Source organism: Pleuronectes platessa, chromosome 12 (assembly GCF_947347685.1).
Source record: "Pleuronectes platessa chromosome 12, fPlePla1.1, whole genome shotgun sequence".
NCBI lineage: Eukaryota > Metazoa > Chordata > Actinopteri > Pleuronectiformes > Pleuronectidae > Pleuronectes > Pleuronectes platessa.
This window is the reverse complement of record NC_070637.1, coordinates 24,974,932-24,992,645: the sequence shown is the minus strand read 5'-3', so window position 1 is coordinate 24,992,645 and position 17,714 is coordinate 24,974,932. Positions and strand designations below refer to the sequence as shown.

Genomic DNA, 17,714 nt, shown 5'->3' with positions numbered 1-17,714 from the left:
ATGCAGTCTGTCTTACATTCTGATCAAAACACCAGAAGCCTGATATCAACCGGTCCTGATGTTCATCCTGAGGCTGCAGAGCCGGTGTGTGTCTGTGTCTTTGCCCGTCAGCCGGTTCTAATGATCTGTTGCTCCTCTGCTTTCAGAAAATAGAAAGTTTTCTGTACAGTGCATTCAGTTCATTTTATTTATGAATTCCTTTGTGTTATTCACATTCTTCATTGTGTGTGTCTGTGTCTGCCATTTGAGTCAGACGGCTCGGTAAAATCCTAAAACTTTATTTTTCCACAAAGGACGATATCTGACAGAAGCTATCATCACATAAAGATCGAATGTTTACTCGAATCGGAGTTTGAACTGAGGTCCTCACAGTTCAATGTGAACGTCTCTCCACAGCAGATCTGAGATCTGAGAGGTCACTGCTCAAAGCTGCTGCAGTAACAGCTTTTAAAAGATCGTTCTTCAGAGCCAAGGCTGTTTTTGAGGCTTTTTCTTTAAAGGTTTCACGATATGAAACTAACTAACAGGCACAAGAGGAGGAATCACAGACCAGCCAAAGCAAAAGAATCTGAAATGTTACTGACCAAAGAATACGAGACATCACACAGCCTCTATTTAGCAATCTTCCAATCGCAGACCTTTTTCTTTTGAGATGTTAAATGTTGAAAAATAAATACACAAGGTAAAAGAGCAACAGGAGGAAACCAGAGCATCGATCAATCTTCTCAAACGTCTAAAATATTTCCGCAAAATAAATAAACCGACTCCTCGGTTCTTGCCAGCGTGAGTTTGTCCATTAACTAAACACAGGACCTCCAAGAGTTCAGCCCAAACTAGATTCAGAGCTGAGGTCGAGTCAAGCTGCTCAGATCAAGCTGGGAAGGAAATGAGCTACGACCAGCACAGAAAACCATTAACATTCAGATTGAAGGAGAATAATAAAGGATCAGAATCCTCAAAGCCTGTACGATTTATTAAAATGTTAAAATTGTCTCTCTGCTACTTCCCCTACAGAGGAAAATGTTACATTTCTTATTTATTAAATTCATCTGGCATCTGTTGAGCAAATTCTGACTGACACTGGGGCAGGAACAAGCTGGACAGTTCACCAGTGTATTATTTGTGTTATGTTATTTTTATTTTTGAATTAATTTTAACACTTTAAGTAGATTTTAGGTATTTTATTTGATATGGATGATTTAACCCACTGCCAATGAATATCACTAATGAAGAGTTTACATTTATTTTGTCAATATAATGTAGCTTATGTCTGTAAAGCATGTGAACCTTTACATATGTATGTGTAACTTAAATGTTTTATTTGTTAGAATGATATCTCAATTTATAGAATATTTGCAGTAAGAGCAGAACAGTGTTGGAATCCGTTCACAACTCTGTTTCCCAGAAGACAAGAAAAGAACATCAACATGATGTGTGAGTGTGTGTGTGTGTGTATGTGTGTGTTTGTGTGTGTCTGTGTGTAGTCCAAGTGTACTCATGTTGTTGGGACTAAATCACTTTGAACAGGGACAACATAGGGACTTGTCTTCCTTGTGGGGACGACCCCATAACATACATCATTAAATTTTAAGGTGAAGAAAAGTCATGGAGACGTGTGTGTGTGTCTGTGTGTGTGTTTTTGTGTGTGTGTGTGTTTGTGTGAGAGAGAGATAGAGTGAAAGAGAGAAAGATTGATGGATTATGTTTCTAAGGAGCAGAGATCTGTAGCAATAAATAATGACATGTTGCTATCAGGGAGCTGTTGTGTAGCTCGGCCCCTTGTGAAGCCTCATTTCCTCTCAGCATCAAAACCAGAACCAACAAACACCCGGAGGACGCTTCTCTGCAGATAGGAACCAGTACCCGGAGCCTGAGGAGTGAGTCTGAGAGGAGGACCACAGGAGTGTGTCCTCCTCTCAGACACACAAACTGAGAGAGAGACCACCGAGCTGCCCGACCTGTGTTTAAACACCGTGCATCGGTCCCACGTGAAGCTCAGCAGCATGTGAACGATCCCCCAGCAGCCTGATTCATTCTGCAGCACTTCTGTAAAACCTGCCTTTCATTCAGAGCCAGGACCTGAAACAAAGGAGGATTTAAAATTCAAACGCTGATCTGACAGTTCAAGGTTAACACAGAAAAAAAGAACAGAAAACAGCTTCTTCTCTCTGTGTTACAGCTGGAAACACAATAAGGTTCAAAGTTTCCAGGATGAAGATGTTTGAGTTCTAAAGAGCTGTGACGGGAAGAGATGCTCAGCAGCTCAGTGGCAGCGAGAGATAAGCAGAGAGTGTGGGTTGTGTTGTTCTCTGCCTACATCTACACAACGTTCACATGTTGGTTTGTGTAGACGCAGCAATACATCAACTTTATTGACTGAATAATGAGACGTTTGGACATTTTGCTGCCGTCACAGTAATCGCTGCACATACGTGGGCAGAGAGCAGAGCATGTCATGTCAAGATTATGTTTTAATACTGTAAACAGAAGCCATTAATACTTATATGTTCTGCATAATGATTTCGTTCTCGTTTGCATTCCTGTGCCGTCTCTTTTACCTTTAACCTCACGATTGTATATTTAATTCAGTAAATCCTAAATGATGGGGAGCATCGTGTTCCTTGTGGATTCACGAACCCTGGAAACAAAACTAATATATAAAACATTTCAAGGTCTTCTCCCCGGCCCGACAGCTACTGTATATATTACAAAAGGTTATGGTCCCGGTGGGGTTAATTATTCAGTGGTAACAAATCTTAAACTGTATCAACCTGTCAGATTGAAATATCAGACCTCATGAATAATTGGTCAGCCGTCAGTAAAGTAAACAGTGAAAGCTGCTGTCCATCAAGTCGTTCATTTCCATATAGTGTGTTCACTTTTTTTTTATTTTTGTCTTGTTTCTCTTGAGTTTCTGTTGAAAATTACACAAAAGTTTGAAAGCTCTCATCCAGAAAGATCAACAAGGAATAACAAACGTCTCACACACTGGTTGAAACACAACAAATCAACGTGTGTTACACATTTGAGACAATATTCAACACTATGCGATATCGGGAAGGCTATTTTGCAAACCCTTCACACTTCTATATTTGGGCAGATAATGAGGATTGTGGGGTCAATCCCTAAATGTGCACCAGTCCCGACACTGATTGACTCCACACACTAATCTACTCTTTCTGAATATTAATTGTCCCAGTTCTGGAACCGGGTTGTTGAGTGTTTTGTCACCAGCTCCTCATTATGTGCACGTCAGCTGGTTGAAGATTACGACCTGTTTCTATATGAACACACGACCCACTGTGTTCCTCGACACTCAGAACAAACCAGAATTAATCATCTAACACACACAGAGCACGACAGCTGCTGACACATGTAGACAGCACCCCCCCCCCCCCCCCTCCCCCACGGATTCAGCAGCTTCATTAGGAATTTTAAAGAGGCTGCTTTAAATGCAGAGGCGGGAGTTTCACCGCTCGGAATGATAACGAGCCTCTTTTCATCTCACACAAATATTTTGACTTCAATGAGAACGAGTTATTGTTTGTTTTTATCCTCACAGGTTGAAATCTCAAACAGAAGGTTCAGCAGGGGTCTGGATACTCCGCAGCCGAGGCTCGTTCCTCATTCAGGTTGTGCACAGCTTTAATCATCTGGGTTTAACTCCTGTGGTTGTGACTCATTTTGTGAGTTTATCCTCCGGCACACAAAAATGAGTTTTCATCTGAAAAGTTTGAAAATCAGGCAGAACTTTTGTTCTTGCTGGAAAATGGTCGGTTAAAGAGCTTGTTGTGGGTTTTTCTGGGGTTAGTTAATGGGTGTTGGATATTTTCTGTGTTAACCTGGTTTAACTGCTGGTTTTGCAGGTGGTTCAGTCCTAGTAATGTATAATAATACTCATAATATCACACATATCATTCCAGATGACACTGGAATTCAAGTGCTGCATCAAACCACAGACTGTCGGACTATGGACGACATGATGGTTCCTCCAAAGTGAAGCCAGAGGGTCTCGATCACACGACTGCAGAAAAGGGTCATGAACTCCACCTCCTCCATGTTACTGGATGGGACATAGACCAAATTAAAAAGTCAAAATACACATTGAATTCATTTTTCTGGCATTGTATCACTCATGTACGTTCAACAGATGTAGCACCACATGATGAGATTCATATTTTTGTTTGGAAGTGAAGCTTCAGAAAAAATTATTTCAAAGATACGCGTCATGAGGTTTTGATTTTCTATTTATCAGATTTCAATTTATTTTTCTATTGTTTATTGTCAGATTCCATGTATTCATGAGAAAAATACAAAAATTGATGGTGATTATAAATTATTATTCATAAATGTCTGTGATCCTTCAAGTAACAAGAGAAAAGATAAACCATTCAAACTCAAATCATTTTCACTATAGTAAGAAAAATATATTCATTATAAAAGAGAGAACAACCCTTATCCCAAACAGATTTAAAAAATGTTATTATTAATCTAAATTTTCATAATTGGTAGAAGTCGTTGGCCTTTTCCTCGGCTGCTGCCCTTCTGCGTGACATTTACATTACAAAGTCTCCAAACACAGCCTCATTAAATGCACATTCTCTTTCAGAAGGTGAACACATCATGTTGAACTGAAGCTTCTCCTATCGACCGCTGCTCTTCCACCGACTCCAGCAGCTCATTAAGATTCTGTCCTGAAGAAATCAGCATTTCAGATGTGGCCACAGGCGAAGCTGCTGATCATCTCGTGACTGCACCGGTCGAGAAGGGAAGACAAGCGTTTCCCCTGACAGAGGATTTCTCTTTTGTTCAAGAGGGTTTCTATTAATCAGTCTTTACTGAGAGCTGAAAGGTGACTCGTGGGTTTTCTCACCTTGTTTTAAGCTAAATCCTGATCTGCTATGTTAGACAGAACAATATGAGATAATTATTATGAGAGCTATGTGGGAGCCACAAATGTTGAATGCCTAAACTTTTGAATAGGGCCTGAAAGTTCAAGTATCATGATCAAGCCCCTTGTTTTCATTTCATTCTGTTCCCATATGACCTTCCCTGCAGGTGGGGAGTCCACGTGGTGGTGGCTGTGGGCACTGGTGAGCTCCGCACCCAGTTTAGGCTCCAGGAGGAGGCTGGTCCAGGCAAGTCACTATTACATCTGGGTTTTCTGAATTGTTGTTTAGTGCTAAAATGGGCCGGTTGTGTCACCTGGTGGTCAAAGGGAGAATCACATCCAGCTGGCAAAGATCATTTCCCCTTTTCAGTTTGGTGTATTTAATACCAGCTAAGAATGCGTTTTTTTCATTTTAATCTACTAATTAATAATTAGCTGACTGCTGCCAAATGTCCTAAATGTAGTGAGATTACTATTGTAAGAAAGAACTTTACTCATAATAATAATGATAATATTAACATACATTTATACAGCACCTTTCGTGGTAGCTAAGGCTGCTTTAGAAAAAAGTAATTGTTATGAGTAAATATAAGAAATGAAAGGAACCAGAAATAGAATAATAGTGGCTTACTACTTTAACCCCTTATTGCCTGAATTATTTTCCAATTATTTAAAAACATTTTTTTGTGTTTTTGGCTGTCATAAGTGGAGATTGTTAATTTAAATGTAGCATATACAATAGATAAAAGTATAGATATGAGGCAAATTAGCCATATTAGGCATAAAACAGTCTGAGGCCCGGGTGAACCTTGAACATTTGAATACAGCCTGGCCCTTACAATTTGGAAAGCACTGCATTGATGTGTCTGTTCAAAATGTGTCCGATTTTTTAATTGTTGAGCTCTTGAGATTTCAGGACATTAATGACTTGACTTATTATCCAGAATTTACAAAACGAGACAGGGAGCAAGGAAACAGGAAACAAGGGAGCAAGAGATTTAAACAAAGAGGGAAGGTACAAGACAGCAAGGACAATGACATGTATACATGTTGTATTACCTTTATGTACTCTTACATTTCAAAAGTGCATGAACACACTGAAGGAAGGCTATGGTGAGGATATGATATTTGTCCCGAATGATCATAAGATTGACGTAAACATTTACCTTCAAATTATCTATAAAACAGATTATATTCTTGAAAGCAAAAGACATTCGATTGTGAGACAGAAACAAATGGTCAGTAGTTTTGATCTCTTCAGAACAAAATATGCAATTTCACGCTTGAATCTTTGGTGAAGAAAATCCCTAACAGGTAAAACTGCTGATAAAATGTGTTGGCCTTGTTTGTGTCACTTGTGGAACTCTTGGAAACAGTTGTTGTTCTTGTTGAGGCAAAGGTGAACGTTGCACTTGGAACACCGGAACACAGACTGGCCCTTGCAGTTTGGGAGTTTACAGCGTTGCCGCACACTTTCAACCACTGGCCAGTGACCAATAGCATCTGAGCGGACTTCCTGTGGGGGAATTGCTTTAGCTGGACCTCGATGTTTCTTTCTTGCGAATTCCCTTTCAACATCCGATGAGGGCCCCCCCCTCTTCTTCCCTGCCATGTCTTTGCCTTGCATGCAGAGTGCCTGTGCTACTGATGTCCTAAAAGCAAGCAAATCCTTCTGCATCTTTTTTGGAACATCCAGTGAATCACAATCACGTCGATATAACAGCCAGCTGTTTGCGATGACCATATCCACAAAATGAAAAAATAACCTTTGATAGTACTTTTTTGACCTTATCTGGATGCGATATGCCATTAGTGCATCAAGAGCAACAGCGCCGCCCATGAACTTGTTGTACAGGTTGATGATGCTTGGGCTTTCCACAGAAACCTCCTGTTTGAACTCTCTGTCCCATCTTGAGATGTTAGAAACAGGACGGGCACCGGCAAAAGACCTGGCAACGATCACCCCTCTATTGTCAAACCATTTGACTGCTCTTATTTCTACACCGTCGACAACACTCCTTTTCTCTTCCAATGTCCCTCTTCCCTTCTTCTTCATATCGGTGTCTGTGCTGAAACTGCAACCTGGCAGGTGACATTGCTGCACAGTCCCAAGGGCTGGTATCCCATTGTTCCCAAGAGCAGCAAACAAATCCAAGGAAGAAAACCAGTTGTCAAAACACAACAGGTGATCGCCGGCACCATGAATGGCTTGTGCAAGCTTTAGGACAATGTTTCCACTTGCACCAATGTCAGGTTCTCCAGGTACAGGATCAATTGTCCCTGTATACATGTCGAATGAATGCACCAGGCCTTTTGTGTCACAAAGCACAAAGATTTTGTATCCCCATTTGTGTGGCTTCTTGGGGATATATTGCTTTAGACTAGATCTACCTTTAAAAGGGACCATTTGTTCAACAATGGACAACATTTGATCTTGAGGGAGATCCTGGAATTTTTGGAGAAGTGAATCAATAATTGGCCTCACTTTGAAGAGCTTATCCTCAATGCTGGCTGCCATGTTGCTGTTGTCATTGAAATGAATGAATCTTTTAATTTCTTCCCATCTGTCTCGGGACATCGAATCCGCCACCTGCGCTACTCGACATTCACTGGACCAGTACATTCTTGACCTTGGTAAGTGTATAACACTCATGTACACTAAAGTGCCAATAAACTGCTCCAGTTCATTGTGATCCAATTGGAGGGCATTATTTGGATTTGTTTGCGTGCAGTACAGATTACTCTGTTGTACTATAGTATCCAAAAGATCAGCGTCAAAAAAGTATCGGAAGTACTGAATGGGCTCTCTGGTTTCATCAGCAACAGGAAGAGCCCCTTGCCAAGTTGGAATGTCTTCTGCAGAGTCCTGTTGTTGCACCGTCTCCCAAACGACCTGTTGCCGTCTGGTGATGGAAGGTGCATCATGATTGATGTCAAAGTCTTCATCACTGCTGCTTCCATGACCTGGTGTAGGTCTGAGGTCTTCATCGCTGTTGTCACTGTCACTGAGACAGCTGTCATCGCTTTCCACAGGTGGAATCCCGATGTGAAGTCCACCAGCCCGCTTCCCGTAGAAGGTTGATCCATCCATTTAGCTCTGCCAAACAATAAAGGGCAGAAATTGCATTTATTGTATTCTGTTTTGCACATGATTCAATGTTGCACACTTACTCACTTACACACTTATTTTATTTGATATACACTTTATTACAGGCTCAAGGCTCACATGATAAAAAACAATACATACAAACAATACATTACATAACAATATACAAGGAAAAAGGGCTAAAAAAGGCACTCATGCCACTGTTCCCAGATCTGAGATGTGTACTTGACAGAGATGCGGCCAGTGTCTGTCATCAGATCAATTATAACATTTTTAGAGCGGTCCAGCCGACTCATAAAGAAAAGTAAGGTTCCTCAGCAAGGCCATGAAGGTGGTTATACCCATATTACAGAACAGCTCACTTGCTCTAGGGACAATGCACAGCTCCTTAGCATTACCAGAATTAGCTAAAGTTTTCATCTGTAGTCCCTGGGTATTATACAGTATTATATGTATTATATATATATTCAATGAACCAAACGTCAGATTTACAATCATATAAGAATACTTATACTTACATACTTCAAAACATTTGAAGTATATGCACAGGAATTCGATTTTATACGATATTACACCTAAATAAAATATTATCCTTTTTAGCCCCTAGAGCCTGATGTAGCGAATACGCGACAAACCGAAATCTGCTCATTAGCGTCAAAGGTAGTCTATTTAAATGTACATTAGCTTAAGAAGCAACCAAAGAGCTGCTATGTATTTGTTATTTTAGCACAACTTACCTCAAATTTGCTCAATTCCCCACATTTAGCAGGCAAAATCCATACAGTCCGCAGAGCAGCACTTCCGGGTTCCTCCACCGGATGTATTTTCCACTCCGACCACTAGTTGGCGGCAGAGTGCTTCCAATACCTTCCTTGGTATGTGTAGTATTTGCACCATGTGTACATGTAATTCAAGCTATATCTCGAAGAAGTCGAGATTAATTTTAAATGTTCATGTAATAATTTAATAAAAAAAAATCCCATCTACTTTACAAGTTTCTTAAAAGTTCCTGTAAACTTGTTTTAGCTTCACTGGCCCTTTAAACGTTTCTCTCTCGCTCTTTCCGTCATACCCGGAAGTGTTTGTACAGGGTAACTAACGGACCCACGCTCGGTTTCACAGGTTCAAACCCGGACATCTTCACCGTGTAACGTGTATCTAACGTGTATTAAAAGAAGAGCACCATGTCCGCAGGCAGCCGCCTGGAGAACGCGAACCCGACGATCTTCCAGCGGTCCGGAGAGAGGCTGCTGACGGCCACCGAGGAAGATGAAGACGCTCACGACCCCATAGACGACAGAGAGATATTCGATATCCTGTTTATAAACTAACAGTTCATTCACTTTTAATACCTGTTAGAATACATGTAAAATAATCCTCTGGACTCCAGCTGTGTTAATTCTGTCTTTATTAATGCTAACAGCGACGCTAACGTTAGCATTGACACAAAGATAACAGTCGATTGAAGTAAACAGAAGCAGCCATCTTGTTTGTTTAACAACAGCATTAATAATAAGGTCGTTGACCTCCATATTGTCCCGTCTCGTTTAATGTGTTGAATATTTTAACTAAAGTTACATCTGATCAGATCCATCAACGACCCGGAGCATCCTCTGTCTCTGGAGGACCTGAACGTGGTGGAGCAGGTCCGAGTCAAGGTGAGATTCTGTCACTGTGGGCTGTCGTTGTTATTTGTAGGTTTATTACAGGGTGAATGAGGGGGAGCATATATACAGGTGTGTATATATATATATATGTTTGCAGGTCTACAGGCCGAAAGATCCCAAAAGGAGGTGTGGGGGACAGGGAGTGTAGGACTCGGGTTCTCCTTCTTTAAACTGACAAATATCAAAGTAAAACTGAACTAGAGAGGAAACCAGAAAACTACACAACCAGACGTCCAGCCTCAAAGAGAAAGAAACAGAAACCACATTATCGAACAGGCTGCTGCTGGAAGAGGGTGAGCCTCTCCTGCACCCCCCATTATATACAGGGGGCCGGCCCACAATGATCAGATCCACCTGTGAGGAGAGCAGAGCAAAGAGAGGGAGGTGGGAGCACACAACATAGGGGCTGAAAGAACAGCTACAGCAGGTGATATGCAACGTGTTCCCTGTGGTGGTAGTGTAATGGCTCCATCAGATCCCAATACAACACCTGAAGCCTCTCTCAAGGAACGCACAGTCCTGGGAACAGCTAAGATATGGCACAGAACCCTCAGACTCCCAGGCCTCTGGTAGAGGACCTTGGTGAAAACTCCATTTATGTGGGTTATCAAACTACAGAAGTGCTACATTAACCACTTCCTTATTAAGTTATTCATTTCCTTTTCTATCCTGTTTTCGTAGGTTGATGATGCAGAGAGCTCGGTAGGCGTCGAGTTCACACCCACCATCCCTCACTGCAGCATGGCAACTCTCATAGGCCTGTCAATCAAAGTCAAGCTGCTGCGCTCGCTGCCCGACAGATTCAAAGTACGTCGGCTTCACAGATGCACATTTTAACATCAGACCCTGAACACAACCTTTATCTGTGTGTGTCTGTGTTTTCAGATTCCTGTTTAAATGCATGTTTCTGCTTCCCCTCAGATTGATGTGCAGATCACTCCTGGGAGTCACGCCTCAGAGGAAGCAGGTAAGAACAATAACTATATTTCCCATCCACTGTAACATGTACCTCAGATAGATCCTGCTGAGGTTCCTGGTTTTATCCTGGTGTGTTCTGTTCAAATTAACATGTACGGCCATGTTGAATGTGTTCTCTGTGACGTGACTTGTGTTGCTGTCGTTTCATGTGCAGTGAACAAGCAGCTAGCAGACAAAGAGCGGGTGGCAGCAGCTCTGGAGAACTCCTCGCTGCTTGAGGTGGTGAACCAGTGTCTGACCAGCAGGAGCATGTGAGCAGCCAATCAGCTGTGTCGTCTGTCAGTGTCTCATTATGTTTTGCAGCTGAACTCTAGTGAGCAGCCAGACAAGTGAGAAGCATCTGTCTGTGCACAACTCACCAGACCTGCTGTTTCGACGCTGGATTCAAGAACTGGGAACATAATCTTTATTGTGTTAAAGAGAGTATTAAATGTGTTTTATGCAGAGTGGTCTGAACGCAGCAGAGAGAATTTAATGGGAGAAATTGAAGAACTTCTTCTGGTTATGTTTTATAAAGGTTAATTCCTGTTTTATATAATGACATTTGAATTGTAACATTATCAAAGGAGGAAACTATTCTGACGCATCATGTGCTCAGAGTCTGCAAAAGCAATTGTCATATATTCATTATATTAATGCTTTTTTCAAATTTATGAAAAGTCTGTAATTTAAATAAAGTTATGAAGATATTTGTGTATTTTTTTTCTCAAAGCTTTATTTCATCCAAGAAACAGAAACAATTATCAGACACTGAAAGCCGGTTAATTTGTCTTTATTTATAATTTTAACCAAAATATGTATAACTACACACTTTGTCTGCTGGAGACACACGTGTGTAACATTATTTGAAATGTAACTGAGTCATTCTAGTCTCAGAATGTAAATATCCCCACAATGAATCATGACTGAAGGTTATGATTAGGTTCTATGAGACATAATTAGATTCATCTGCCTCTAATCAGGGATGAAAGTGTTGAAACAAGCAGATAAATAACGACCCAATGTCTCAAAAGTCAGATTTCAACTGTCTTTTCATTCCCCGCGCTTAAAACTACTCATGTGATGTCCCTACTAGTCCACCAGGAGGCGCCCTTGTCCTGCCTCTGAGGATTCAACCGTTTCCAGCTGCGGAGGCTGATGATGTAAAGTTTCATATATCTGTCAAATGACTTAATCTGATCTCACTTTAAAATGTTCTCAATAAACGTGAAAGAAAATAAAAGTAGTGTCACATTCAGTGTCACACACACACACACACACACACACAGAGACAGACAGACAGACACCCACACCCACACACACCCACACCCACACACACACACACACCCACACAGAGCCTCCACCAGTATCACAGACGTACACATGTACTTGTTGTGGAGAAGTAACTGTGGATCCTCCGGCTCCATTAACCCAGATGTTCTCTCCCTCATGTTCCACATCTGGAAACATTGCATCACTGCTAATACCCCGGATCAGAGAGCCCGCCGGCACAGCTGCATCAGCAGCGGCCAGAGCCACGAAGAGCCGGGGTTCAGTCAACAGGAAGACGAGAGACCAAGAGTCAGTTCAGTTCAGTTCAGGACAGAGACGGGGGGCTTTTAGAAACGACACATAGTCAAATTAATATTTCCATTTTCACATCTTTAATGGAAACTGTTTCATAGAGTTGCTCTGCAGAAATGAGTCTGATGATCCCTGTAACTACATTTACATTTATGACACAGGTCAAATTCTAATAATATCAACATGTTAAATATTCAATGCTTAATGCATATTTAATAATTTACCACCAGGGTCACCTCGGACCACACTTTGCCTGGAGAACCAGATGTTTGCCAAAAAGAGGCCCAGGTTTGTCGTGGGACATTTGGACCACATGTGTCCCCCCCCCCCCCCCCCCCCTCCCCCCCTATCTGCCATCTGGGGATGTGGCTTATTTTAAATCATATCTTAAGCACTCACTTCTTCATTCTTTACTATTTATGGTCTCGTTTTAACAAACTTGGTATGAAACCTCCTCCTCCGCCATGATAACGTCCCTCACATGCTGTTCCCATTAGCAGAGCCTTGACTCAACCCGGCGGCTGCGTGGCTCTGGGTGCAGCTCAGCCTCAGTCCTCTGCAGACTTCTGGCTCCTCATTGGTCCGCGGCCACAGCCTCGGTGTGAGAGACGCTCGATGGACGCGCATTAACCGTGCACAGCGTTTCCTTCTGCCCCAGGTAGGTGAAGCACACGTTTGGATTTGGGGTTGTGGGGTTGTGTGGTTGTGTAGTTGTGTGTACAAAGCAGGGGGAGCCGTGAAGAGAGTCGAGTTGTGTCACCAGTGGAGAGAGGGAAGTTGTCATCTTCTGGAAAGTCTGTGGAGCAGATTCCTGCAGCGAGGCTGGTTGTGTGTCTCTGGGTGGAGGTCGGTTGTGTGTCTCTGGGTTGAGGTCGGTTGTGTGTCTCTGGGTGGAGGTCTGTTGTGGCTGCGGGCCGAGCTTTGTCCGTTTCTGTATCCAACACACACTGTGTTTCCCCAGCAGTTCGTTGGATTCAGTGTGTTTGTGTGTTTGTGTGTGTGTTTGTGTGTGTGTGTGTCTGCAGGGAGGATGCAGCTGGTCCCAGTCACACAGAGCATCAGGCCTGTGGTCAGTGAGCAGAACTGCACTGGTTTCACATGTCTTTTTATTTGTAACAGAGTGGGACTCTCAGGGTTGTGCAGCTTTGTGCCTCCTCAGGACTTTGCATGGATTTCCATTCATTGTGGAAAACCTAATCAAAATCTTAACCTGTAAACAGGACCTCAGAAATGAGGCTGTACCTCAGTAGGACTGGGTTTGATGGTTCCCATGAGGACTGCTGGTCGCTCAAAGTCAATGTTTATACTGGGAAGGTCACACAAACCGGTACACACACACAGACACGTCTCTGTGACTTCTTTAACTGGAAGTGTAATGTTTCTATTCCCTTAATGTCACTATTAATATATCTTTAGTGTCCACAACATGAGTAAAATGCATGACTCCTTAGGCTTATAATCTACTGCTGTACATGATGAGGATCCAGTTCATGTCCCCACAGGGAAGAGAAGTCTGTGTAATGCACAGTAAGCAGCAGATTGGGGGGTTCGGTGCCTTGCTCAATGGCACGTACGCTGTGGAAGTGGAACCTCAGGGTCCAGAGCCTGCTTCTCTAACTCGCAGCCACACAGACACATGTCCAAGTTACGACAGCAGGAATGCGTTTGACTTCAGCTGGAGAACGATTATCCTGCGTGAAGTCAGCTCAGGAAGAGGAATTTGTACGTGTGTGTGTCTCTTTGTGTGTGTCTCTGTGTGTCTCTGTGTGTGTGTTTGTTCACAACCTGTTTGACAGAACGCCATTTGGCCGTAAGCACATAAAAACACACACGAGCTCCGAGGCTGGACTCGCTTCTATAAACATTTAGTTTATAAAGGCCTGTTTGCTTTTGAATGGAGGAATTCAGAGGGACTGAAGTTGCGTTATCTGATGGGCACCGGGCGGAACTCTCCCTCGTATCCAGACTGCATCAGGCTTCACCTCAAACCTGCTTCCACTGTTATCGGGATCTCAAATGAATTCACTCACTTTATTTATGAATGGGACGTCGCAATCATGTAAATCACATGTGGAGGGCTCGACTACAGTAAACACAGGAATCACAATAGGAATAGATTGATTCTCAATAGAGCAGATGCCTCCGCCCCCTTACATGTTTACACACCTATAGATTTATGTTCCCATGAATATTGTGACGTGCAGAACTCAAAATGTGAAAGAAGTTATTAAAACCATGTCCAGGTCGGTTGTTTTGTCCTGATCCGGGCTTTTATTTAATGTTTTCTTTCTTGGCCTGTGTCTCTAACTCCCGTCAAGTCTCACTGAAATCTGTTATGTCGTTTTTTAACCCCTGCTCACAAACAAACAAACAAACAAAACAACAGGAGCAAAAAACACTGCTTCATTTTGATTTCAATTTGTAATGTGAAAATATGATTCCACTGAAAACTGAGGCAAAAGAAAACGATAGCAATGGATCAGGTCACCGTCCTGAAAGCAGATTTCCCCAAAGAATAATATTTGTAATGCCTCCCCCTTCATATTGCATGTAAGGTTAGATATGCTATAGTTCGGATCATCTCGTCCTTGTGCCTTCCTTTGTGTCTCATGTTTGGTTTATTCTTCTACTAAATGCACATGATCCCAAATCAACTGTACAGAACCGATTAAATCCTCTCATGTGGCTCCTGATTCCAGAACAGCCATCGCAGCAGAGACGTTGTCAAACCTGAACAATCTGTCATGAATCAGACGCTCTCACAGAGCAACACACAAAGAACAACGAGATGCAGCTCGACAAACATCAAACTGTGATGGAGGAATGTTCTCCTGCAGCTGGAAGCGTTGCACGAGGCCTCAAAGCTGAGAGAGGTTGTGTAACGGTGGTTCTTCCCACTCCAGTTTCCTAAATGTGTCCAAATCTCACAGAGATACGAGTTCGTCTCAGCTTTTCTCAGAGCACAGAAAAAGTCCCTGAAGACGAGGGTGAGTTATTTGTGAGGACGGTGATGTCATGTTGGTGTTTCTCGGCAGTCTGAAGCTTTTTTATGACAAATTCTCTTGACATGACCTCATCAGGCTATTTCAAATTTTTGCAGTAATAGAGAAAATCTATGTATAGACGTGTGCACGTGGTTCTTGTTGGTTTGGACTGAGCTGGTTCCTCCAGCAGGACGTCAGCAGCCGAGCCTGCTGGAGGATTCTCACCCGTCTCCTCGGCTCTTCACGGTTAAACCACACGTGGAGGTATTTGGTCGTGGTGGCTTGTTTACGCCCCTCGTGTTGCCTCTGGTCTCTTTGTGACAGAACTAGTTTCCAGCTCTTTGTAGCTCTTGAGTTCTTGGCATTCCTCAGGAGCTGTGAGGAGGCGAGGAGGCGAGGGGCTGAGTGAAACTCCTCCACGGACTCAAAATGAAGTCAGAAGCTCTCAAGGAGCTCTCATCATTTCCTGCTGTGCACTCAGCGATGAGCCGTTTAAAAGCGATCGCAGCATTGTTCCGTGTTGTAAAGCGTGTTCTGCGGTCGGGGGGGGGAGCATGTGCATTTGTTTAGCGTGTGTGGGCAGTAGTAGAAACATAATGCAGCTCTGTGCCGTGTGTGCTCGGCTCTGTTTCCTGTGGAAACCACGTGATCCTGGCACCTCTCCGTCCATCCGGCTCTCGACCTCATGACCGTGTGTTGGTAATGAAACAGGTCAGAGTCACTGTTTCAAGTTATTCATGAGGACAGGAAATGACTCTGTGCGTTTCTAGTTCTGTCGACCTTATGTGTTTGTGTGTTGCTTTCAAAATAAAACCGATGATTCTCTGGACTTGAATCTGAAGGCGTCTCAGTGGCTCAGCGTCTTCCTTCAGTCCAGCTCGTCGTGTTTCTGCCTCTGGATTGATTCTCCTGCTGAGATTAGACCTGCTGCATCTGTTCCTGCTTCTTAATCCCTTCTTAAAACTTTCTTCTTTTTTACATAAAGCTTTAATCGCTGAGTGTAAATGTAAATTCAGGAGGTGGTATTTTCCTCTGTGTTTGTTAGTAAATCTGCAGGATTATGCAAAACATACTCATCTGATTTTCATGAGGTCGTGTGGAGAGGTGGCACGTGAGCCGGGGAAGAACCTGCTCTGCTCTGGAGAAGATCCAGAGCTGAGCCGGGGAAGAACCTGCTCTGCTCTGGAGAAGATCCAGAGCAGAGCCAGGGAAGAACCTGCTCAGCTCTGGAGAAGATCCAGGAGGATCATCAACATTCTCCAGAGGATAATAGGAGGATCTTGAAAACCAGGCGTGTTTAGGGGACTGATATTCATAAGTGTCTACAATTTTACTGCAGATCCAAATTAAAATCTAGTTCTAATGAATTGAAATGTGACTGTTTCACTGTGGTGGAGGTAAAATACTAAGGTAATACTTTTTATTTTGTTCTAGTTTCTAAACCACAAATCTGCACCACACGGAAATATCTTTTAATTTAAAGAATGAAAATGTTGTGTTAAAGAGTTGTACATATACACATAAAGGTAAATCGAGTTCAACTGGTGCAGATACTCTGAGCTGGATGACTGAGATTCTTCAGACAGAATGTGTTGCTCAGTGAAACCATGTGAGAATAGAAGAAACTAGATGACATCCCTCAGATGAAGCAGAGGAAGTTTTCTGATCACAGGACGGTTGTGTCTCCGTCTTTCTCTGCGTCTGAATGAACCTTTGTCTGTTTCATGTCTCAGAATCAGTTTTCACACAGCTGAAGCATTTGAATGGCATCCTGTGGCGTCTCCGCTCGGCCCAGAGTCTGTGAGTCACACGCGGTGTGACCAGTGATCACAAAGCATCTGAAGTGAGTGAGGAGCCTGCAGGCGAGCGCCGCTGACGTCCATGTGACTGAGACACTCTCTGCTCCCTGCTCTCTCTCTGTTGTTTAACTCAATGAGTGCGTTCGCCCTGCGGAGCTTCACGACCACGTGGGAGACGAGAAGCACTGGAACCCGTTGACATCACTTCAGAAAGTGTGTGATGAGGGTGATGAAGAGGACGAGCTGAAAACACTGAGACGAAGCTCAGGAGGAATTAAGAGTCGCCCGAGATGCAGAGATCAGATTGTGGTGCTGAGTGAATGTAACCGTGTGACGCTGTAAACACAACACAGCAACACAGCCTCTCTGCTGAAGCTCTTCCACCGAGCTACCGATGCATTATTTATTTGTCTTCACAACACTTCACAGAAGATTCAGCAGATACAACTGTGTTCCCTGCAACAACCCTCTGGACCCTCGGGACTCACGGGAGTTACCTTCTGTTATTTGTGATGTCGAACTTACTGGAGAACTTTAGGAGATGTTGGTAAATGCAGCTTTTAGTTTTGAAAACTCTGGGGCAGCGTTGGAAAGAGGAGAAGAAGACGATTAGCTCTGCATGAGAAACACTCATTGTCAGTAGCAGTTGCACTTTGTATGAACAGAGATGGTTTTAGTTTTGAAACAACGCTTTCAAAAGAAACTTGTGCATGTCGCCTAAAATAA

General features: G+C 42.9%; 2 protein-coding genes across 2 annotated transcripts; one reads left to right on the top strand and one right to left on the bottom strand.

Moving 5' to 3' along the window:
* Positions 1–5,928: 5,928 nt before the first annotated feature.
* Positions 5,929–8,826, bottom strand: LOC128453515 (piggyBac transposable element-derived protein 2). Its single transcript, XM_053436465.1, has 2 exons — positions 8,735–8,826; positions 5,929–7,988 (listed from the first exon to the last, which is right to left on the bottom strand). Exon 2 carries the CDS (start codon positions 7,980–7,982, stop codon positions 6,243–6,245), a length of 1,740 nt encoding a protein of 579 aa, XP_053292440.1. The 5' UTR covers positions 7,983–7,988; positions 8,735–8,826; the 3' UTR covers positions 5,929–6,242.
* A 222-nt stretch (positions 8,827–9,048) lies between these two features.
* ciao2b (cytosolic iron-sulfur assembly component 2B) lies at positions 9,049–11,331 on the top strand. The gene is made up of 5 exons (XM_053436489.1): positions 9,049–9,310; positions 9,578–9,655; positions 10,346–10,471; positions 10,586–10,631; positions 10,797–11,331. The coding sequence occupies exons 1-5, from the start codon at positions 9,182–9,184 to the stop codon at positions 10,895–10,897; spliced, it is 480 nt and encodes a 159-aa protein (XP_053292464.1). The 5' UTR covers positions 9,049–9,181; the 3' UTR covers positions 10,898–11,331.
* Positions 11,332–17,714: the final 6,383 nt, after the last annotated feature.